The 12,588-nt window shown below is 28.6% G+C and overlaps 1 protein-coding gene across 5 annotated transcripts in view; it reads left to right on the top strand.

The window, feature by feature from the left end:
* The window catches only part of LOC113553774 (tubulointerstitial nephritis antigen-like), a 35,823-nt gene extending 24,562 nt beyond the window's left edge, over positions 1-11,261 (top strand). For all 5 annotated transcript variants that reach the window (XM_026957287.1, XM_026957288.1, XM_026957290.1 and 2 more), the window contains 7 exons: positions 1,539-1,815; positions 4,979-5,042; positions 5,227-5,425; positions 5,515-5,810; positions 6,400-6,614; positions 10,454-10,605; positions 10,818-11,261. In XM_026957287.1, coding sequence (XP_026813088.1) covers positions 1,539-1,815; positions 4,979-5,042; positions 5,227-5,425; positions 5,515-5,810; positions 6,400-6,614; positions 10,454-10,605; positions 10,818-11,009 — 1,395 coding nt within the window. In that variant the 3' untranslated portion in view covers positions 11,010-11,261. The remainder of the gene's footprint in view (positions 1-1,538; positions 1,816-4,978; positions 5,043-5,226; positions 5,426-5,514; positions 5,811-6,399; positions 6,615-10,453; positions 10,606-10,817) is intronic.
* Positions 11,262-12,588: the final 1,327 nt, after the last annotated feature.

Below are 12,588 nucleotides of genomic sequence, written 5' to 3' on the forward strand. Positions count from 1 at the left end.
GTAAGAGAACAATCAAAACATTTCCATGAAGTATCATTATATATTAAAAATCAATAGTTAATATATAATCTAGATTAAATCATAGTATAAACGTTTGGTTCTGAAACTCGTTTATTATATTCATACAATATAAATAAATAAAAGACTTATTTAAAAGCACTAAATTAATGAGATTGATACCTGCGTGTAATTTTGTAAAAAATAATAAATGTATAGATTATGAATGTTCACTGTTTCATTGTTCGAGTAAAATGTATGGTCGTTGAAAAATAAATTAACAAACGTACAATTTAACGGTAAATTTATCAAAAAATCGTTTACTCTACGACAATATATTATAACAATAAATATGAACTACAGCATAAGATAATATAGAGTGTGTATTTAATTATGAATCCAGAAGGTCTTTTGACAGAGTTGTTTTTTCAATTTTTCTTATTTCTCATTCATTTACTCGAAAACTAATTGGCCATACATACATACATAACATACATTTATTTTTAAACACAACATAACTGGGTCATTATCGTTAAGGTGCGATAATATTTTTTATAATTTATTATACGAGTATATCGTTCAAACCTCAAAACTATAAATACATTTTAATTTTATAAATATTATAAAAAAAAAATGATATTACATATTTTAACTCGTATATCTATTTATAATTTATTTAAAAATAAATAAAAAGTAATTTGTATACTCTGTAGTCTGTGTTTTCGAAAAGTTGACCATTCAGGTGGGTACGTTTAAAACACATGAATCATCGGGTAGAAAAAATAAGATTACTTGAAGTGTAGTTAAATGTAAAATCGCATATTGTAAAATGGCGAACAAAAATGTACGCCTATAAAAGTAAAACAATTATCATAAATAATAATGTTTATAAATCATTATACCGGCTACCTATTTTAAGAACTATATACTACATCAGATTAGATTTGTCTCCACAGTTAAATATATGCTATGGTAAACTTGAAACTTTTCTAAAAAATTGTTTGTTTTATGAGTATCATTATAGATGTATTAGTTATTAATATTCCATTGACTGCCAAATAAAATATACATGCACATATTATGTATGATGTATGTACCTGTAAAATATCCAACAAACTAAGGAGGTTGATTGCAGTATTTTGAAAATATATTTATCTTTTGTAAATTTGATAAAATCATTCGATTAAAAAAATAATAATTAAATTGAATAAAAACGATTATAATATAGTTAAGTTATTAAGTGAATAACTTATTATTATAATCATGATGTCATTAAGTAAAAGTTACAAAATATTTTTAAACTTGAGTAATTTGTTACAATTATGATTGATATTACATGCGTAAATCAAGTCACGTCATTATTCTATGTAAAGATAAAAAAAATTATATGACATATTATGATATTCGTATTTTGTGTAGCTAAATTAATTGGTAATATAATATATATTACAATGATATATATTTAGAATTTAATAATATCCACAGGACCATAGCCAATATATTAATAATTCGTCTGACACGTTATGGTTATTATTTCACAGATGACGACGTCGCCCACCGTGGTCGCCGTAATGGTGGTGGCGTTGGGTTGTGCGGCGGCGTTCGAATACGGTCCTGACCTGGCAGGCCGGTACTGCTCTACCAGGCCTAGAGGTTGTTGCAAAGGCCGACAGGACGACTGTACCGTGCCGATATTGGACACGTTGTGCTACTGCGATGACTTTTGCAACCACACCCGGTCCGAAGACTGTTGTCCCGATTTCTTGTCGTTTTGTAAACACATAGATGTTCCGAAGCCAGCGCCAACAGTAATCAAACGTAAGCAAACCTATCCTAACATATAACTTAACCATATTAATATAAATATATATTTATACATTTATAATGTAGTGAACATGTTTACAATAGCATGCAATAGACTGAGTTGAGAATATATATCCTTTACTGTCATTTCACCAAAAGTCTTCAAAAAATATTTTATATCATAACGATATCGCATAATATTATATCTTTTAAATTGCATAGGCAAATATTACATTTTTCCATGTATAATGCTGGACAAAAAACAGTAAATCATTACATTGTCACTGCGAGATCGAATAAAAGCACCCCATATAGCTCTCGATGCCAAAATAACAAGTTTTACAACTGTTGAAGAGGGAATTACCCATTTTGGCCAAGAAAATTAATCTGTATACTATATAGTTTGAGTACTGCTATAGTCTATAGGATATTTGAGTACAACCTCATCAAAAAAGGTAGCTTTTTATAGACACTCCTTTTGCGTCAAATTTACCTACATATACATATACATTTTACGATAACGACATGGGGTAATATACACAGCTATATAACACTATGTAAAAATACTGTAATGTATGTAGGCGGTGACCTATTCTTCATCCTTTTACCCATTTTATTGTATCCTTAGATTTTATCGTTTTATAATAGGTATGTATAATTGTGTATAATGTTATAAGTATTGAAGTATTGTTTAATACATTTTTGCATTATACCGTTATTATTATAGATACAATGTATTATACGCATTTTATACGGTCGAAATTCTTTTGTTAAAATATAATATGCAAATTTGAAATTTCATACAAAACGTAAACTTGATTATTCGACCATTCTCGTTTTAAAATCGAATCTTATTAATAAAAAATTGATTAATTGAATATTAAAATCAAAAGTAATAACCAATGACTAATACATTATAAAGTGACTCATAAAAATTTTAATAAACAATATTTCAAAATACTATTTTGATTTGTTTTAAATCTTTTTGAGTTATTTAGTGTACATTCACTACAGTCAGTGATGGACGTATTAAATAGCACCTTTCATACAGCAGATAGGTACCTATTTGTCCATCTTTTAATATAACATATTTCAAAATAAATCGTATTACCAATTGTAAGTTTATAAAAGCTGTATGGAAATCAAATTTGGTTATACCAATATAAGACACCTAACTAACCTAATTTTACTTATAGAACTTCCAAAAGATAGGGATCCCCTTGGACGAATAGGTACATATTCTGAATCAGCGGCTAGAGGGAAGGAGTAATTTTAAATAATAAGTGTAGGTTAGGTACATTATTCCGGGAAACTAAATAATCAGATATAATTGACAGATAACAGTTCTGGAAGGTACGAAAGACCATGAGAACTTTTTAATTGTTCAATGTCCAACTATTACTGTGATGTGTGACCTACCTATTATTTAATAGAAATTATAATATTACGCATTATTCGTGTTTGATTATTATCGTTTTTGTGTATTATTGTTCGCCAGTGCGCAACCTAAACTATAATAATTCACACTCGGCTATAACCATATTACCGTTGTTGTTATTATTATTACTTATTATTGTATTGAGCGTCGACGTGTGTCGTGCGAGTTGCCGTGTACTGTGTAGCCGTGTGGGTATACAATATACATACGTACGTATATAATATTGTACTCGCTTCTTCATCCCGTGCGCCACAGCCATTGTTTCGGTACTTTTCGCATCCTACAGTGCTATATTGTCGATTTCCTCCAGCTGTTCCACGTCCATTCACGTGCGAAATCCTGTAATAATGTGTTATAATTAATTCGGAAGGTTAAAACAAAATACGTGTACAAATAGCATTTACCGTACAGGTATATATTATAATAATATTATTATGTTGCCCGGAGTTATTGAACGCCATTTCGGGATGGTGTTAGGTACAGATTTTGATACCTCGGGTTAACAAATTCATGTCATTCCCCTTACACTCCTTATTTTTCAATCATATTACATGATATAATATAGGTATTGTATAAATATAATTTGATAAAAAAAATATTTTCAAAAAATTTACTCACCGTTTTCAGCTCAACAAAAATCAAAAACTAGTTTTTGCATTTCATTTAAAAATATGATAATTCACTATATTCAAATATGACACCTATATTATATTTAATATCATTATTACACTAGCAATGTACGACCATTTTGATCGAAATATAAAAATGTGCTTAGTTATTCAAGCTATCAACTGGTCCCGTACTCTATGGTATTGATAAATTTCGCTACGCCATTGCAAAGAATACAGATTGCAATGTCAAATTGTAAAAATTCTTAAGAAAATCATGCACACATGACACTGATAAACGCTCAAAATAATAATATGAATTTATGAAAATAATCGTTGTATGTATTATGAATTAAAATTAAGATTATCACATATTATGCTTAAAATTATCCGTGTCATTGTATTCTCGTGTTTGGTGCTCACTGAAATCTGGTAGTCTTCACTACTCAGGAAATTGATAGGCTTCCTTTTTTATGTTAATGTAATTTTCAATTATTATTTTTTATTTTCAACAACTAACTAACCTAACTGAACCATATATATATATACATATATGTTCTTTTAAATTAAATTGGTTTCCCGGAATAAAAATAATTGATTCTCAATCTAAAAGCTACTCATCATACCAATGAAACCATATAAAAGAGGTGTTTTTATTTATTTATACATTTATACATTTAGAATTAAACACTCATTACTCCGTCAAGTATTTCATTTTTTTCATTTTTTTTTTTCAAAATATTTTGTTTCATACTTTTTTCAAACTGTATGAAATTTTTATTTTTATTCACCATTTTATTTAAAATGGAAACCACTATCAAATTTTGATCTTCAAATGGCAACCTATATTTGAAATGTACTAAATTAATAGGGGTAATCTTCTTTATGAAGATGTATGTGGTCGTACATAAAATAATAATTAATACTTTAGCAACGTTCTGATAATATTTAATTTTATATTATGTAGACAAAATTGTGTAATTATAAATCATATTATTTTTAATTAAGATTAAATATAACTATATAGATTTAATGTGTACTGTATAATATATAAATAGTAAATAATATGGTAATATTTAAGTAAAAATAACCAACTTTTTAAGTAATTAACATTTTATAAATGTTTGTACAGAATGCTACTCAAATGGCCAGACATATAAGTATGGAGAAACAGTCAACGTCAATTGTAACGAATGGTTAGTAAAATTTATCGTAATAATAATGATCCATACTTATGTCACAAAATTCAAATTTCAAATAAAAAAAAAATTAAATCATGAAAACTATAATAAACACGAAAATATAAATGAACAAGCAGTCTTAGTTGAGTTTCTTTTCGGCAGTTATAATAATTTTTTTTTTTTTGAACAATTACCGTAGCCGATGTCAAGAATTAAATGGAAAAATGAAGTTGATGTGCAGCTCCAACGAGTGTCTCGTCGACACGTACATTTTGGATACGCTCAGACACCAAGCTCAACGGTTTGGATGGTCGGCCAGCAATTACAGCGAGTTTTGGGGTAGAAGATATGATGAGGGCCTACAATTGCGGCTAGGTACACTGCATTCCAAGAGAAAGGTGTGTGTAACACATCGAGTCGTACTTAGAAAGTGTTTATGAATTGCCGTAGTAATAATAAATATTTTGAATTGTAACGTGTTGTTCAGATTTTGCAAATGAAACCATTAAAAGCCGCGTTCCAACGGGGTAATTTGCGGCGGTCTTACGATGCCCGCGAAGTCTGGGGCAAATACATCTCGCAGCCAATCGACCAAGGCTGGTGTGGTGCATCCTGGGCCATATCCACTGTTCAAGTGACCACCGACCGTTTCGGAATCATGAGCAAACGCGCGATCAACGACGTATTGTCCCCGCAACACCTGTTGTCGTGCAACAATCTAAATAAACAGGGATGTCAGGGTGGACATTTGACCAAAGCGTGGAATTGGATTAGGAAATTTGGGTGAGTTTGATACACTCAATGCACAATCAAGAAAGCATGAATGAAATTAGTAGCCCAATAGGAGTTTTTATAACGCTCTGTCGTTAGTCGTCGATACTCGTCATAGAATGAAAAGCATTAATATTTTTTATGATTTCATAACGGTATTATTTTTTAAATTATTTACTAATTACTTTCTGAAACCAATGTATAGAATAATACATTTTGGTTTGTTCTTATTTCTAATTTAAATTTATATATGCTTTTAATATTTATGCTGTATTTAGGTTTAGATTTTATGTAATATTCTAATATTTTACACTAGATTTAACTAGATTTAACATGGCCACGCAATATAATAATTATATAAAACTATGCATGTAAATCACACCAATATCGCGTGATTTTGAAATATTTGATAAAAACAAAACTATATTGTATAATTCTCATTTTCCACCGATGGGGGCTTACAATAAACATATATCTCTAGATTTCTAATGGAATTATTTGGGCTTGCGCGTAGTATATATCATAAAATAAATATGAACCAAATTGTATTTAAATAAACCTACGATCGTAATACTCTACCAATGTGTCATGTGTTCCGCAGACTGATCACGGAAGAATGTTATCCATGGGAAGGCCAAACGTCCACGTGCGCTGTGCCAAAAAAGAAGAAAGAGTCTATGGCGCAGTGTCCACGTCGCGTGAGATCCTTTAACGATCGTTTGACCAAGACTCGACTTCATCGGGTCGGTCCTGTTTATCGGGTGGCCACAGAGGAGGGTATCATGCACGAGATTTTGACCTCAGGACCAGTCCAAGGTATGTGATTCGACACGTCGTATGACTTATATCATTATAATTTAATGGTACATGCACATATAGTGTTCATAATTTACGATAATAGTTATAATCTGAGAGCATTTTTTTATAAGGGAGGGAATCAGTTTAATTGTACAAAAACATTGTTGTCGACACGTTTAAACGCTAATAGGAAAAAAATCAAATTATATTATTATATTACAATTTTTCATTTCAAATAAAATAATCGCATTAAAATCATAATATTGTATACTTGACAATTCACATGTCCCGCGAAGATTTATCCATTGCGATATCTCCTGGAATAATGGAGATATCGTGATTCCGGGTTTTAATAACATTCACAGGGCAAGAACTACAAATATTTCATATTTTAATTTATTTTTATGTTTTGGTAAAAAAGTTAAAAAATGTATTTTTTTATTTAATTATTTAAAAAAAATTGAAGATAGCCATTTTGTAGAGTTTTTTTTCTGAAAATATTGACGTTTTAACATTTTAATTTCATCAATTTTCTGATTTTTAATATTTTTTCTAGTTTCGAAAAAACTGCGAAATTATTATTATGTTTATGTCTTGCCAAAAAATGAGACAAAATAATAATATCAAAACATTAAATTAGGTATTTAAATTGTGGACTATGCCACACTCAAATTACCAACAAGCCATAAAATATTAATTATTACGTATTTATACGTTGGCGGACAAAACACCTTTTTTTTACTAAATTCAAAGTAAACAAAATACATTTGTTTTATCAATTTATTATAATTATTATAATATAACCGTATTTAATACTAGGTATAATAAAAATGTACATATTGGTATTTTATACAATAGTTATTGACTTTATTTAAAAATTTAACAATGTTGAAGAAATAAAATATGACGTTTATTGCGAGCCACACTGAAACCCGTTCGCCAGCCGTACGAGCACGCGGGCCACATGTTTGATACAATGATACCACTATGGTACTATCGTATTAAATAATTCGCAGTTTTTTCGAAACTAGAAAAAATATTAAAAATCAGGAAATTGATGAAATTAAAATGTTAAAACGTCAATATTTTCAGAAAAAAAAACTCTACAAAATGGCTATTTTCAATTTTTTTTAAATAATTAAATAAAAAAATACATTTTTTAACTTTTTTACCAAAACATAAAAATGAATTAAAACATGAAATATTTGTAGTGCTTGTCCCTGTGAATGTCATTAAAAAACCAGAATTATGATATCTCCATTATTTCAGGAGATATTACAATGGGTAAATCCTCGCGGGACAACCTGTATATTTAATTACTAAATCTATTAGATAATTATAAACGTTAACATTATTTGGCCAAATCTCTCACACATTTGGATTTTTATTAAATTAAACGTTGTTATTTGATTTTATCTTACTAATAACTACAGATACTGCAGATTATTATTGCTATTTCCTGTTCGTAAAAATGACTGTATACAGTGTATACGAGTGTTTTTTAGAAGTTCTAAAAGCTTTTAGATATTTATTATACTCGTCAATATTTCAAGTTGTATATATCTTGTTAAAAAAAATAGTTTCTATAGAAGTAATAACCTCTAAACCACAAATATAACATAACAAAACATAAATAAATGTAAAAAAAAAAATGAACAAATTCATTAATGATTTCAGTTGAATAAGTGTTATATATATATACAAATAAGTAAAAATTAAATTTATATCGTAGAAAACAATATATTGCACTATGGCGATTCAAATGTAGATATCATATACATATATTCTTTTCTTATAAAATATCTACGTTTTATACCAATTTGTTTAAATAAAACTTACTATGAGTATATTATTAAAATAATATGGGAAAGGTGAATGATGAGTACCTAATATTACTAGACTTACTATTATAATATTATACTGTCATTTGTCAGAAATTAAAATATAAATTGGAACACATATAATTACAAAAAACGTGTGAAGACGTTGTAGAGACAGTCGAACAAACAATTAATTTAAAGGGATGGTAAAATTCGATTGTATAGGGTCAGAAAATCTTAGATACGTCCTTGAATGCTATATAGTCACAATAACGAGTTACGCAGAATTACACACTATATATATATATAGATTACCCTACACACATATTATGCATACATACATACATTGATTATAAGTACCCGTAATCCGTTTATATGCAAACTCTGTCAAGGTTCGAATAAGATGTATAGCGACCTGTAATTACTTGTACCTAAATACACATACGTACACGTGTGCGCTAATGACCTTCGCGATTCGAAACACGCCTAGGCCAGATTTTAATTTTACCGTTCTTTCTCCGGATTATTTTTGTATTCGTAAGTTAACGTTGTCCTGAGATCGTACCTCGGGCTAACGCCTGTTTATTGCTTACTTTTATCGATGACCGGCAGTCGTTCGATATAATTCAATGAATTACACGTTATAATTATAAACACAATCTATTAAAATACATATTTATATATATATAACTAAAAACACGATATTATTAATAATTTTCGTTTCTTATAGATTATTAAAGTACATTTCGATGTTACTTCATACCAGCTAGCTAAACGGTGTGGCTTAAACGCACCGGCTTTTATGAATAAAAACGTGCATCCGCACACATAATATTATACATATTGATCGAGCATCGTGAGAGAGTGAACTCAAGGCAATCTTTGCAAATATTGTTCTGGTTTGAATAATTTGTGCAGTAAAGGTGAACACGTAGGTAGGTATAAGACAATACAGTTCCAACTCGTGTTTGTTGCAGTGACAATACGAGTTTTACAACAATAAAGTTCTTGGGCAATACGAATTTTAAGACAATTACGGTTTGACAATAAACCCGTATTTCAATACGGTACAATGACAAATGTGTACAATGGTATCGGTAGTTTTCTAATTCAAGAAACATATTTTTATTGCATTTGCATCGACGTTCAGAGTCCCACTATATTAGCTACTACACTCGTAATAATATATTAATGATTTTCAATGTACTCGTAAAGTTAAAATACCGATGGAAATCTATAACAAAATAAATTCACCCCGTACTTATATTATACGCAATTAACGTTTGTTTCCGTAGAATAATTTACTGGGGTCTGTAAATATTGAACTTATAATAAATTATGCATATGTATTTAAAGATTAGATGAGCAGTGTAACGTGCAAAACATTTCAAGAGCACAGGTATATACTGTCACTTCACATAATATCTTATCTATCCTACAAACGGTTATAAAAAAATAATAATACATTTTATATTGTATGTCGTATGGTGTGATGACTTTATAAGTGCTTTGGTCGAAATAAACACCAGTTTTAATTTCAAACAACAATGTACTGCAACAAAATCATTATGTACATATTTTTTTCATTACTCATTTACTGTAAACATTCGTTTACTTTGCATTTGATCCCTATTGAGAATAATGTTTGAATAGTTTTGAAAATAGTATAATGATTTAAACTGTATACTCTGTTTTCAGTATAGGACTCGCAAATTTATAATAACATACAAGTCCTCTAACTTTGACACAAATTCAGAATAATCATTACAATATTTCGCTCGAACGTCATATTATTTCATTGTTACTTATAGGTACGACTCGTGCGTTATTGACTTAAATTAAAAAATAATAACAAGCAGATAATAATAATTTCATTGATAACATGTATTTATTTATACTAATTATTAATTAATAGTACTGATATAGTAATAATGTATGTATAATAGCCCAAAGGTAGTTATATTTTTTTTTATCATTGTAATATATGAATAATTGTTATATGAATTTAATCTTACCTTGTTGACGTTATTTTTGCAGCCGTTATGAAAGTGTCCAGAGATTTTTTCATGTACAAATCGGGTGTGTACAAATGTTCGAATTTGGCATCCGGATCTAGAACAGGATACCACTCAGTGAGGATCGTTGGTTGGGGTGAAGAATACCAGAGCGGTAGAATTGTCAAATATTGGGTAAGTCAGGCCGACGCGTCGGTCAAATCACAAATAATTAAAATTAATTAAATATATATTTTTTGTTTTGATATTTTTAATTGAAAAATTAGTTAAACTTGTTATATACATAATTATAAATATTATATTATTTTTTAGGTAATAGGTTACCCCTCACTCCGCTCTTTCAAATTATAAAACTAATAATAATAATATATTTTTTATGTTCGTAGATTGTGTCAAACTCATGGGGAAGATGGTGGGGTGAAAATGGATACTTCCGTATACAAAAGGGTGTTGACGAGTGCGAGATCGAAGATTTTGTCATCGCCGCGTGGGCAGACGTCGACGATTTCGATGTGACCGGGAATCCGCTGGGATATGACGTGTTCCTGCTGAACGGTTCAAAGTCAAATTCCGTTTAATCGAGTACCACGGTTAAGATATAAGTTCACGGTCCGAACCAAATTGGAAAAAACATTATACTTCACAGCATCTACAATCATGCTGGACCACAAATATGAATATACCTACAAATATATATACATATATATACGTACGACGATCAAAAGTAGACAACAAAATAAATTTAAAAAAAAAAATCATTTTATAAACGAACTTTGTTCGGTATTTATAATCACTACTTATAAAATAATATATATGTATATATATATATATATATTAGATTACCATATTTTACAACAAGCAAATTTGTCCACAAAATGATTTCCACTTAAACCAAGTCGACTATAAATGATTGATAACTATCTCAAACATACAGTTTCTAAACAAACGATTTTTTGTCTTACAAAATAAAACACCGGAGCACCGTGACCAATATGCCATAGGAGGATTGACACACAAGTCTGACTTGCCCACGAAGACGTAGATATATTTTTAGAACTTATGAAAGCATTTATTGATTGAAAAGATAATTTAAAATTCCCAGTCTTAAGCTATTGATAATAAAAACTATTCACCAGAGGATATCATTGAATTAGATTTACCTATATAGAGTAGAACTATATATCACTATTTATCAACATTAAAGTAAAATACAAGTAGACAAATGTGTTATAAAAATACTATACATTCGAATCAGTGTAGAATCTAAATTGTATTAATTACAAATGCCATTAATTCACCAGAAATTGACTTAAAAAAAATAGATTAAGAGGTTAAGTTGAATTTTTTAAAGATAATTGAATGAATAAGAAAAAAATAGGTACCTAATATATCTAAATGGTTTATTACGCGATTAATAGCAAGATTATTATTTTTAATTTTAACGCCAAAACTGCTCATCCTATGGTCAAATATATAAATTGTCTCAGTAGGAAATTTATCTTTAAGCATGTGTTTAAATAAAAATAACTGAACCACGGAAGAACAAGTTCAAATTAAATCTTTCAGTAATAAACGAAAATACAGTTTAAATTTTTATAATTTATTTTAATGAATTTAAATATTTTGAATTTTGTTCATATTTTTGATGAAGATGATCTATATTTTGGAAGTTAATTTATAAAAATGTCTTTGTAATAAATAAATATGTATCAGTATTTTTTTTTTGTCTAGATTATTATAAAATTATTCATTATAAACGTTGACATTTTATGTTGATATTAAATTAAGTTTTATTATATATAGTAAAATTAAAATTAAAAATGTCATGTGTTCTAATATTTATGTCCAAATGTATTCATATTAATATGAACTTAATCAGTATAATAGTTGTAAGAAAATAGATTTTTTTTTCAAGCTTATAATGTGGAATGCAAATCCGCAAAGAGTCAATAAAGATTAAAAGTGAGAAATATAAATATGTAATTTTAATATTAATTAAATTAAAATTTTAACACACGATTTTTATATTTTTAACACTGTGTCCTTTTTACTGAAATTATTTATACATAGTGTAAACACCTTAACAGAGTAATTAATACATTATACCCGAATAATAGAATCATAAGGTGAGGAAAAGCAACAATTATTTTCATACAA

This window comes from Rhopalosiphum maidis, chromosome 2 (genome assembly GCF_003676215.2).
Source record: "Rhopalosiphum maidis isolate BTI-1 chromosome 2, ASM367621v3, whole genome shotgun sequence".
Classification (NCBI taxonomy): Eukaryota; Metazoa; Arthropoda; class Insecta; order Hemiptera; family Aphididae; genus Rhopalosiphum; species Rhopalosiphum maidis.